Source organism: Lepisma saccharinum, chromosome 26 (genome assembly GCF_977018435.1).
Source record: "Lepisma saccharinum chromosome 26, izLepSacc3.1, whole genome shotgun sequence".
In the NCBI taxonomy this organism is placed as follows: Eukaryota; Metazoa; Arthropoda; class Insecta; order Zygentoma; family Lepismatidae; genus Lepisma; species Lepisma saccharinum.
The window spans coordinates 50,628,790-50,642,099 of record NC_139254.1 but is presented as its reverse complement, the minus strand read 5'-3'; the positions used below and the strand labels follow the sequence as shown (position 1 = coordinate 50,642,099).

At 38.5% G+C, this 13,310-nt stretch overlaps 1 protein-coding gene across 4 annotated transcripts in view; it reads right to left on the bottom strand.

The window, feature by feature from the left end:
• The window catches only part of LOC145979793 (condensin-2 complex subunit D3-like), a 183,229-nt gene that overhangs the window by 129,059 nt on the left and 40,860 nt on the right, over positions 1–13,310 (bottom strand). For all 4 annotated transcript variants that reach the window (XM_083112785.1, XM_083112782.1, XM_083112783.1 and 1 more), the window contains exons 6-7: positions 9,735–9,924; positions 5,450–5,681 (exon numbers count right to left, since the gene is read on the bottom strand). In XM_083112785.1, coding sequence (XP_082968911.1) covers positions 5,450–5,681; positions 9,735–9,924 — 422 coding nt within the window. The remainder of the gene's footprint in view (positions 1–5,449; positions 5,682–9,734; positions 9,925–13,310) is intronic.

Here is a 13,310-nt window from a genome sequence, read left to right as displayed (position 1 = left end):
TTTCATTTTACAAAACTGTGGCTTCATTTCAACAAGTAGGCCTTTTTTGTTTATCCTCACAGTTCCACAGGCACCTATACCCTTTTTACTTAGTTTGTGAAAAAGAGCAGGACTGTAGAAAAAGTTGTCACAATACAGGATATGGCCTTTATTCTCAAACCCACGTGTGAGGTTCAAAACAATCTTATCTCCTAATAATACCTACTGGATCCTTAGACTTTCCAGTAGAGATATCAAATTTACAAAGAAATCCAGTTTTGCTGTCACACAAAGACCAAACTTTTACACCCCACTTGGCAGAAGGTTTGGATGGCATATACTGCTTGAACCACAAACGGCCCTTGAAAAGGAGCATAGTTTCATCTACTGATATTTCTGACCCAGGATAGAAGTGTTCAAGATAAGTGTTCTCTACTATTTCTATGATAGGTTTAATTTTGAAGAGTGGGTCATAATCAGGTTGTCCCTTTCCAACCTGTGCTTCATTGTCATGGAAATGTAACAAAGAACGTAGGAGAAAGTATTTATCCCTTGACATGAAATTTGCATAATTTGGGGTTATATTTAGCCAGTGAGAAGTATTAAAATATTCTTCAAGAGAATTCTCTTTGCTCATCCCCATTTCTATTTCCAGGGCAACCATTGCCTGAATGTCATCTGCATTGCAGCCATTTCAAGCATGAAATCTGGAGCGACGTGGAAATTCATAAGTAGTATCAAGATACTGGGTGGCAAAAACTTCAGTTTGTTCTGCTGTGTGTTCAAATACTAAGCGGGGGAAATATTTGCTAAAACAAGAAAATGGTGTGCTAAACACTGTACTGTCACCAAGTAACTTAGCACTTGCCTGTGTCGAACTTCCCGCACCTAGATCAATGCTGTTTTGCACTCTGCTCCATGATATTACGGACGGTGGTACAAATTCTTCATGAGACACTACACAATCACTGTCACCACTTGAAGTCTCATAAAAACTGTCGCTATTATCGTCACAACTTAATTCACCTTCTGATTCTGAGTCGGCAAATAACAGTTGAGTAACATCATTATCAGACAAGTGTTGACGACTTGACGAAGCCATGTTGTTTACATTCGAACATGCATTTGAAACTGACATGTCAGAGTACTCAACGCTCGTATGTCAAAGAATTCTAAACGGAGGTGTAATTAGCGACATCATACGGATAAAAACAAAACTACAAGTTCAAATAGTTCCAAATACTATCAACAGATGTCAGAAGGCTACTAAAAGCGATGTACTGTGGAAATGCGACACCTGTAGCGAATGGAAGTATGAACTCGCAATAATGCGACTTCCGCGGAGCAAGGCACCTGGCGTGTTGTGCATAAATACGACGACCGCAGCGAAAGAGTTAAACCCACTCACCTTGTCCAAGCCATCTCTTTCTCCTTCTCATTTCTGTCATTACACAATCTCTTCGCCCTAATGTAGAAATTAAGGCAAACATTATATTTGACCCTACACGAATGTTCAGAACTCTTGTTAAGGTACAAATAACCCGCTAGTGGTTTATGAAATACACTGGTCATTATTCCATTATCAGTTTTTGTTATGCTCAAATCTAGAAAATTGATCTTATTGTCGATTAGGTCTTCCCTAGTGAAATTGATCCTTTTCTCTAGTTTTCCCAATTCAGTAAAAACAAGGCCTAGGTCTTTTTCTTTCCCGATAATGAGAATATCATCGACGTATCTGCCGTAGAACTTTATCACCCACCAACTAAGTCTAAAGCAGCTTTTTCGATGTAATGCATGAAGATGTTAGCAACGTGACCTGAGATCGGGTTGTCCTTGGCCAATCCATCTTTCTGTTTAAAGATCTTCACATTAACGTAAAAGTAATTGCAAGCTGTTATAAGGATAAACCACCTAACGTATTCCCATGCCACCAAAACTTCTACCCCTTTCTCCAACAACCACCTCAGAAAGATGGATTAGCCATGTTGAGGTTGAGGGGAATCAGTCCCGTGGGGGAGGAGGTAATCTCCAACTCTGCACATGTAGACCATTACCATCCACGTGCTTCACGTTACTGCTGGACGGGAGTTCCTCGGCTGCCATGTGGGCACCAGGTTTTTAGTATTTTAGTTTTGAATATGAGTATTTTTTAGAACATTTCACCTGGATTGAGATTTTTACAATTTCAATCACTAGGATTTTTAAGTGGTTTTTATCGATTCCTTTAACCATATTACTATTTAACACTATTTCATGTGACACCATGTCTGGTGTCTAGATATCTAGTTAGACTTGAAGAAGGAGGAAGTATTTATCTCCGAAAGGTCGTCCGGATTAACATATACTCACTCACGTAAGTTTGAAAAGTTTTAATACTATTTTACGTATTTATTTTGTATACAAGGGCTTACGCGAGACATGTGGGGACCACGGTTCACTGTATCGTACCATTGCCAGATGACCCAAGGCATTTGAAAGTGGTCGTGAATCAGCCTCAAAAGAACATGATGGCAGGTATCCTCGCACAGCAAAAGATCCACAACACCTTGATGCTCTTCACAGATTCCTAGAGAATAATCAGTATTGGGCACGTAGTGAATTAGCCAATCAACTGAAAATTTCACCATTCTCTGTCAGTCCCTGCAACTTTGATTTGTTTCCCCAAGATGAAAGAACCACTGAGGGAAAAACCCTTTACAGACGTCCCGAGCATTATTTCAGCCACAGGGTATGAACGGGAGCTATGGCATCCGACTGCCAGATGTTTGGAAATGTGTTCACACAGCAGCAGGAGATTACATTTAACGATTGTAGATGATTCCAGGTATGTATCTCTTTTAAGTTCTTTTTCTCATACATGTTGCCACTACAAGAAAAATGGCCCTCGTAGATACAAAACACACGTGCACAAGAGACATGGTGCAAATATGTCCCATCGTTCATTAACAATACAAGTGTACGGCGAAGGCTATGTCCATTGCACATTCAGAATGTGTTAATTAATGCATGTAAGAAGTTAACTGCAATTGGTTTTGCCTTAGAAAAAGAAATGATGCACTTAGAAATCTACAGAGTGATCTGTAAGCATGGCACATGATGATGTGCTTAATTTCAATGCAACTTTAATTGCTATGATGTTTGAATCCCGAATGTTTACTGTTAAGATGCGTCCCCACTATGCCAGTTGGCAAGGCCGGGCGTAAAATCCAAGTAAGTGGGTACGTGTCGTCGGCCTGTGTCGACAGGCCTGTTGCCAGGCCAAATCCAACCCGACTAGTAGCAGTTTTCTTCAAAGGAAATCGTGCCGACACTCGAAGTAGGGGATGCAAAGACTGGCACCGAGCATGTCTGGGGAAGGATTAGGTCTTGTTTCTTGAACTTTTGATCCTGGAGTGGAGTGGAGGAGTGGACGGACTCGCAAGTTACAGCATTATAGAAATATAAAACAACATATAACTTATTTTAAACCTTTAGAACTCACATCATTTTTGTTTACACATGATTAAAATGTTTAAAACACAGTGTTGTAACGTTTTTTAGACTTGATTAAAACACATTTTGATACTTGATATTTGATTCTCTGCTTATTTGCGTGTTTTGTAACTTTGTCTTTTCATACAATCCGTGTCATTTTGTTTATTGTGCACAGAAGTCTGTTCAGTGGCTGAAAATATATATTCAGTTAACAAAGAAACATATTGTAATGAGTACCTGTGGGTCACGTTTAAAACACCTGCCTCTGTTTTCTTTCTTTTTTTTTACAAGTGTTTCAAACACTTATAAAATTTAATGTATATATAATAATGTAATGTATAATGTATAAAATTATATGTATGAAACAGATTTGTCCCACACTGGACATGCTGCACATTGCTGTTAATCAAGGGTGTACTTAGGGGGCGGTCCAGGGGGTTCGGATCCCCACCTCCCGAAAGACTTACTAAGTACTAAAATTAAATAATGAAAATATACTTGTTGTTTAATCGAGGGTTATTCATTTCTGCCAAACATATTGGAAGGCAATGAATATATGATCATACGATTTTGAATGATAGTACCAAATAATAGTGCTATATTGCAATAGTGCTTTCCTTTCCCCTTTGTGTGCCTGATGGCGGCAAGCTCGGTGGCAGTGCAGATGCCCACTCCTGTCAAATCACGTGCAATATCTCCGCTATCGAAACAGCTAGCTTCGAAATGACTTCAAGTTCTCAGAATTACAGTTACAAATACAATCAAAATAAGCACGCATCTTGTCACATGGGAAGTTGGAAATGTTGTCCTCGTGCATCCACACCTTTTGGAATGTTTTTAGTAGGGATGGGCCGATATGAAATTTTGGCCGATACTGATACAGTACCGATATAAAATTTACTGATACCGATAACCGATATTCTACCGATCCGATATAAAATTAGAAATGGTCCTTGAAGACCCTGAAATTTTCATTGATCTCCGTAATAAATGTGTGTTTTGAGCTGATTGCAATGCAAAAGAAGTTGCATTTCAGAAAGTAGGGCATGGAAATTATCCATAAAAATTACAACAAAATGGCAGAATTTTGCACTAAATTGTAAGATATTTATCGATATATCGGATCGGTAAAATAATCGGGAATTTTAGCGATAAACCGATATGCCTATATCGGCCGATACCGACAGGATACCTATTAATCGGTCCCATCCCTAGTTTTTAGGAAATTTCGCGTAGCTTTGGTAACAAGACATGCTAAAAGGGCACTTAAGTTTCTTAACAGCTCGTGCGCAAGAGTGGCAACTGAAACACGTGGCTTTGAGCATAACTTGTGGATTTATTTCCTAACCCCTTGTGACTAAAACAATCACAAACGAACACTACCTGTGAAACATGAATACCACTCACTCAATCAATCAATGAATACCACTCAGAAAAGACCAGATACGGTTTTTAAACATAAACGCCTACATTATCTGGCCAAGGAACAAGAAAAGGCATTTTATGGCAAATCGTTAGCCTATTATTGCATAAAATTTGAAACAAATCTCCGGGATCAGCCCACAAATTTCCTAAAACCATGCCAAAAACGAGTGGATGCACGAGGACATTTCCAACATCCCCTGTGACAATTAACGTGCTTATTTTGAATGTAATTGTAACTATAATTCTGAGAACTTGAAGTCATTTCGAAGCTATCGGTTTCCACAGCGGAGATATCGGATGCGATTTGACAGAAGTTGGCATCCGGGCGGTAGCAGACGTGTGAAAATCCAAACTCACTGGTAGAATAACTATCATATTTAATATTCCCAAACTTTTCATAACGTTCTTATGAAATTTCGTGACTTTTTTTAGTCAAAGCCTCGACTTCCTCATGTTGATTTTATTCAAGGTTTTTCAATGTAGTATCTTGTATTTACAGTTTCCAATCAATATTATTACATTCTATTCTGTTATGGCTCTGTTTTACAAATATTTTTGAAACAATACTCACCTCCTGCACAAGTCACAAAAAGCACACAATATATTGATCTTTACTGGAGGAGCAACGGATTTGTCAAGTAGTTTAGCCAAACCAGGTACTATCCGCTTCGCTACGTCCCCATTTTGAAGACAAAGTTTTCCCAATGTAACAACTGTCATGGCCTGCATCTTTGAGGACGGAAGAAAGGAGCACCGAATTGCCTGAGTACTGGAAGCTGGAATAGGCAGCTCCCCTTCAACAGCTGGAAAAGAAAGTTGTACAATAAAATATTACTCTGGAACATACATTGTGATATTACAAATGCACTGTCACAGAATGAAGTTTGGAAATAAAACTTCTAAGTATATTGTTTAAGTGCATTCCCACATAGTCATGTGGTTAGCATTCTCACCTTTGGTGCAAGTGGTCCCAAGTTAAGGTGACCAGATGTCCCATTTAGCTGGGACAGTCCCTTTTTTGGGGTCACTGTCCAGATTGTTTTGGTACGTAAAATGGGATGCCAAACTGTCTTTTATGTGACAAATGACTTATCCGTAGAGGCATGCATATTTTGTTTCTGATGAAAACACGAAATGTTAACTTTTCATGTTTCTGAAAGGTGTGAGGTGCATTTTCCTACCCTGTTTTGTCACGAAATGATGCAAAATGTGAAATTTACTGTTTATATACCGACGCAACACTTTCTGAAGTCTGAAGTATCCTGTGAATTATGCAATTCACGGAAAATAGATTCATTCTGCAGTAAATATTTGAGAAGCAAAAATGGACTCCTTTATACAGGAATAAACTTAATATTCAGGTAATGATTTAATGTGCTGTTAGAAGGGATATGTTTATTTTGTGGAATAGTGCAGTTTTTAAATCAAATTTGGGATTATACTCACATTTTTTAAAACCAAAATGTAATTTTATGTCCCAATTTTTCACCACTATAACAGTGAAATTTCATTTTATTTACCGGTTTTGAACCCGAAATTGACTCGAAATTTTGCTTCTTTATTTACCAAAAATATGTGCCTCTAGTTATCGGTTTATAATTACTGCAACAAAAAAACTTCTCTACTAATCCAATTTTCTTAATATATCACAGTTTCTTCTTTGTTTACCCAGTGTTTTCATACATGAATGGTGTGTCATTGTGGACAAGTGACAAGAAAGCTCTTTCAGTAAAAGTTTTAAAGCTATGTTGATTAACAAAGTGAACTTTGTGTATAAACTTCTAACAAATGTTATTTGAAAAGAAGATGCATTCATCAGCAAAATTTCAATGATTGACTTCTAATTCTAAAGGACTGCTTGGACTGCTTGGTGCAGTGCACATAACCATATAAGTTATTTACACAGTATTTATTTATTTAATTAATTAGGGAACTCATTTTCAGCATATGTCTTTAAGACACAATTAAAACATTTTTCATTGGGCACAAATAGTTTAGTACAAGCTTGTATGTTAATGACAAATCAAACAGTTAAGTGCAGTAAGGCGGAAATACAGGTCAGACACCCTAACCTACCACAATCAACCCATCCACAAGCAGCCCAGCCACAATCAACCCCCAGCGACCATTATAAATGGTTTGTCTTCCCCTACCATCCCACCACTTCCAACCGCATAGCCAAAGCCCTTCTCCCATTTGGCATCCAGGTAGCGCACAAACCCAACTCCAAAATAACTGATAAACTGAACAAGCACAAACGGTACTTCCTCTCCCCCCTTGACAACCCAGGTGTATACGATGCAAAGTGTGAATGCAAAGGCTCATTACATCGGCAGGTCCATCAGATCTGTCAATGAAAGAATCCAACAGCACCTAGCAGATGCGAAAAAAGCCCAACCCACTACTGGTCTTGCTAGACATATCAAATACAATAGCCATAAAATTGAAAAGGTTCGAGTCAAACACACTGCCCACATGCTCATAGACACCAAAATCAAGGAAACTCACGCCATAATGCACTTCCCGCATGAACTAAACATCGATAGCGGGCAAGCGCACCACACTTGGATTCCACTACTACAGCAGTTATCGCCCGGAAATAGCAGACTACGCACCAAGATGCACAGCGCACCTAACAGCAGCCAGAGAACTACGAACAAAAGACGCACGCCAAGCAACAGCGCAGCAAGTTCCAACAAGGATGGTGGCAGTGGCCACTGAAATTAATCGAAAAAGAAGAAAAAACAGCTTCGCGGATAAAAGTGAGCACTAGTTTCTCCGTATTTATCCTGTTTTGTTGTTTTAAAAATCTGGTCATCTTATTCCAGATTCACTACCAAGTGGAAGTTTCAAAATCGTTGGTGCTGCTCATTCAGCATTGTGAAGAGAATTTGGAAGCTACTTGAAAGGAAGAAGTACTGGGCTTCAATCTCAAAAACCAATGGAACTCAATATGCTGACCACGTGTCATCCAATGAAAATCTTCCTGGCAGGCCCTAGCCATCAAAAGGATGTTGTGCTACAGAGTTTAATTTAGTTTAGTGCATTCATATTAAGTTTCTGGTTCAAGTACGGACATGGTACATTAAATATTTCCACTGAATATTTTCTTTAAAAATGTACTGCTTCCTTACTTCTTAAACTTCCAAACTTATCAAAAACTGACAGTTAAGAGTGAAAGTTGAGCATGTTTACTTCACATGAAAAAACTTACACATGCACACACAGATATATATCATCATGTAAAGTGACCTACATTCTGCTGATTGCCACTCGTAAGCTAAAAAAAACATACTTGTAACATTTAAATGTGGGCCCACAGATAAAAGCTTTCCAAATGATTCATGCAACCACATTTGCCTTGTAAATAACATTATTGATAAGAACTTTTGTTTCTTTAGTGCTTAAAACTCCTTAATTTGCTCAATGTTTCGACGTACTGCTCATATACGAGGTGTGGCTAGAAAAAAAAAATGGATTGATGGTGCTATCGACAAACTGCAAACGCGTCAAGGATAAGTGGTGCATGGGTGTATAATGTGATATCTTGCCTATCAGCTGTGTGATTGCCTAGGGTGCATGGCACTCAGTTCTTCTGTAGATTGTGGACGAAGTGAACCATACATCTGTGCACCGTCGGAAAAAATATTAAGTGTGAAAGTGGAACAGCGTATCAATCTGAAACAAGGAAGTGTACGGAGATGTGTATTTATCACGCACTCATGTGTGTGAGTGGTTTCAAAGGTTTAGAGAGGGAAGAGAAGTGATTGCGATCGACAAGCATCCTGGACGTTCTTGCATATCAAAAACAGAATCAAACATTGCACATGTCGGTGAATTGATTCAAATTGTGTACCTGAAGGTCAAACTGTCAACCAACAATATTTCATTACGATGCTGACGACCTTCGTGGGCGAGTAAGAAGACGACAACCTGATTTGTGGAAAAGCAAGTCGTGGATTCTTCATCAGGACAATGTTTCTGCCCACATGGCATTGTCAGTGAAGGCTTTATTGGCTAAGTATGGGATCCCAGTGTTAGAACATATTCACCGGATCTCACTCCGTGCAACTTTTTTTATTCTCAAAGATCAAATCAGCACTGAAAGGAACCAAATTTAAGACCATAGAATCTGTGAAAACAAAAGCGATGGAGGTCATGAACATGGTTTCGGAAAATCATTTCCAGCACTGTCTCCAGCAATGGAAGATTCGTATGGAACAGTGTATTGATAGTTCAGGGGAGTACTTTGAAGGGAATAATGTTCATATTGTACAAATTAACCAATAAAATATTTTGTAGCACCAGTCTGGCTTTTTTCTAGCCACACCTCGTATGTTTGTCAAAACTCAAGAATACAATATAAAAATATTTGCAAAATAAAGAATTTTAGCCACTAAAAAAAAAGAAGTTCTTATTAATAATATCACAAGTGAAACTCGAGTGCGACATGTAATTCTTCTTAAAATTGAATGCAGATCACTTTAATACAATATCCAATAAAATAAACTTAATTTTGTTGTTGCCGACCGCCATAGCGGAGTAGCTAGTACAGCACACTACAATGCCAGAGTCCCAGGGTTTAAATTCCAGCATGCGCACGGGTGTTCTTGGTGAATGTCTCATCAATTTCATCAGATCATCACTCATCCTTATCTCAGAGATTAGCCGCAAAAGCAAAGCACTAATTTTGTTGTATTATTATTAATAAGGTGAAGACTGGGAGGAGTAGGACGACACAGAGCTTAAAACAAAAGTTATGCAGGCACCCTTTGGTGATGGCTGTTGTGTGCGAGGATAGATTCTTTATTACAAGATATTTTGATGAGACATGAATTATACAAATAATAACTCACCATCTGTCTCAGAAGTTGCTTGAAAGAGCAGATTCTGTAGAACCACAAATGTCCTTCCTCCAACTCTGTGAGAACACACTTGTGCTGCATCTCCAAGTGCATATAGTCGTCTAAAGAAGTTATCCTCCTCTTTCATGATGGTTACATTACTACAGTTCTGTGTACTTGACAACAAATACTCTTCACAAACCTGGAAAAAAGATATTGCAACAATAAGATGGAATTAAAACACGTGCACATGAAAACGAATTCCAAGCATTCTCAAATTATTTATGCATTCTACCATTTATTTTGTTTAAATTTTTATAATTTCTTAGAAAGAAACACTTTCACTATTAATTTCAGTGTAACCGAATCAAAGTGTACACCACTATTGTCGGGATGCGCTAGCAAGCGGCGTGGGACCACCCACTCTGGTAGCGACGCGCTGTTGCCGGATTTACCTACTTCAGGATTCTCGCGAGCCCACAGAAACATGAGGAAGGCTGAACTACTGCAGCTCCTTATGTTACACAAACCCCAGTTCCCCATATATAGAATAGACAAGCTTGCAGAAGAAACGGGACATACGGTGGTCCGTCTCCCGCCTTATCATTGTATGTACAATGCAATCGAACTTATTTGGGCACAGGTCAAAGGGCTGGTAGCACAGAGGAACACTTTGCCACCTTTTACACCGTCTAAAATTTTGCGATTGACAGAACAGGCTATCGGGGATGTGACAGCAGATAGGTGGCATTCAGCTATAGAACACACAATGAAGATTATTTCCGAAGCATGGGAAAAGGAGGGAGTTGAAGAGCAGCAAATGGAGGATTTTGTAATTTCACTTGGGCGGGAAGACAGCAGTGACAGTAGTAGCTCAGATGAAGATGTTCCTTTACCAACCAACAATGAAGATGATCTTGGGATAGCGCCACTGCAATGGTAGCCGGTAAGCAAAAACAACTGATTCTTTAACTACTAACTTCTGTCCTTTCATTCATTTTTTTATGTTTTTACATACAGGTAGCTCAAAGCATTAATAACACATGTACCAAATGTATCATTAATGTTAAGGAAATCGAGCAATTGCCAAGCGTTTCGTTGTAATTTATTGAACTCTGTATTGCCAGAACCTGTATTCTCATATAGCTCCCAAATTATCTCACTTCACACACCCACATGTGCCTCCCCGATGGCACAGTGGTAGGGTAAGTGTTGTCGCCTTGTAATCAAGTAGTCCTGGGTGTGATACCCTGTCGAGGCACATAGTGGTTCGGATCCCACTTCCAACTGTAGGTCCATTCCAGATTAGCCGTGGTGTGCATAAAGTGGACTTTAAAACACCAACTCAATCAATCAATTCACACACAATTGATTTGTTCTTGATAAATTCTTCTCCGTAATACAGTAACTCAGTTCTGTAAAATTCTGTTTTGGAGGTGAATTTTTGTAGGTTCCTCAAAATATAATTTAAAAACGTGTTAACGAAACGAAGTTGTACGTAATTTGTTTATACGTAATTTGCCCAAATTTTCAAGAAATACATTTCATTTGTATGTTCTGAAGCTTCAACAATCGCGGCGTGACAAAGAAGGCAAAGAGAGGCAGCATGAAATCAAAGGAGAACGATTTGCCACAGTGTTGTTCATAACACAAGACGCATTTTCTTTTGTTGGTAATTGTGATACGATACAACATAAGTAAAAATATGCCGGTAGCTGATGCTTGCAATGTACCATAATAAAAACACAACAAAGGTTCTTTCAGTGAAGGTTTTCGGTTGCTGTGTAGAGCAGGAAGATAAAATGTTTCGTGCTTGCCAGAATGCCCGAGCTTGCCAACAGCTGACTAGCCTGTCCGTGTGTTTGTGCGAACGTGGCAACGTAGAAATCCCCCAGCTACATGGCAGCCAACGAGGAGACAGAATTTGGTCACGTTCTGCCGTTCTGCGTTCTGATTGCACGCCGCTTCTTATCGCATCCGTACAGTAAATAACAAACCCATTTAACCCTTATATGCCAGAGATGATTTCCTTAGTTTTGCCTAAATGCCAGAAGTGTTTCCAAGCGGGAAATTTGAAATTCGCCAACATTTCAATAATATTTTTTATCTTAGAAACTATGAATGCCAGTGATAAGTAATGCATTGTTTTATTCATTACAGATTAGGCTACAACCCTGTAGTGAAAAAACCCTAATTTTCTCTTTCCAAATAGAAGATGATGATTTTATTTATTTTTTTACTATTTGTTTTCTTTCTTCGAAATTCTAATTTTGTGAAGCCCCCCACGTAGGCAAGGCCAAGACGTCAGGTTTCAAGACATTACCTTCATATTACCTGATATGTGTATTATTCTCGTGGCATGAATTGCTCACTTACTTCTGATAGTTTCAGAAAAAAACCTTTTGTTGTAAAAAACCGTGCCTCTCTTGTTTGGCAGGAAATTCAAAATCCCGATTTTTAAAAATTTTTGGGATACTATGAATGTTAGAGTTAAAAATTACATCTTGTTTTCTTCAGTAAAAACTAGGCTATAAGTAGAGGCATGCATATTTTGTTTTTGACGAAAACACGAAATGTGAAATAACACATTGTAATGTTAATTTTTCATGTTTCTGAAAGGTGTGAGGTGCATTTTCCTACCTTGTTTTGTCACGAAATGATGCGAAATGAACTGCAAAATGCGAAATATACTGTTCAACACGAAATTTACCGTTTATATAACGACACCACACTTTCGGAAGTCTGAAGTATCCTGTGAGTTATGCAATTCACAGAAAATTGATTAGTTCTGCTGTAAATATTTGAGAAGTAAAAATGGACCCCTTTATACAGGAATAGACTTAATATTCTGGTAATGATTTAATGTGCTGTTACAAGGGATATGTTTATTTTGTGTAATAGTGCAGTTTTTAAATCAAATTTAGTATTACATTCATAATTTTAAAACCAAAATGTCATTTTATATAACACTTTTGATGTGATTATTCACCGCTATAACATCGAAATTTTATTTCATTTATCGCTTTTGTACCTGAAATCGACTCTGTTTTTGTACCGAAATTTTGCTTTTATACAGTGCGTCCATTTCGATCTTCAGCTGAGAGATCGGGAGAAGCGTGGCTGGCGGCGCTGACGGAGATGCCGACATTTGCGGCCTGTAATGCCCGCTTATTTTTATGGACATATGCAGACATTTATATAAATATTGCAAAACGAGCACTAACCTGTGTTATAAAAGTACGGTTTTAATTTTAGTAGCTTAGTGGCTGTATGTGCTGATGATTTTGACACGCCCACCTCTTGTGAAACACGGCGTAGAGGTTTGTTTGGAGAACATTCTAACGCTGCTCCAATATCATCGAGTTTTTCTTCGGTTAGAATCCGTCGTTTTTGCTTAGGTGTTTTAAAATTTAACGATCCAGTTTCTCGTAATTTAAGGACAAGATGTCTAACCATATCTCTGTGTGGAGTTGAAACGCCTGGGAATTTCTGTACAAATTGCCTACACATGTCTCGACACGAATCTGTTTTCACGTACGTGTCATACATAAAAACTCTTTGTTCTAACGTGAACCTTGCGGCTGGCAT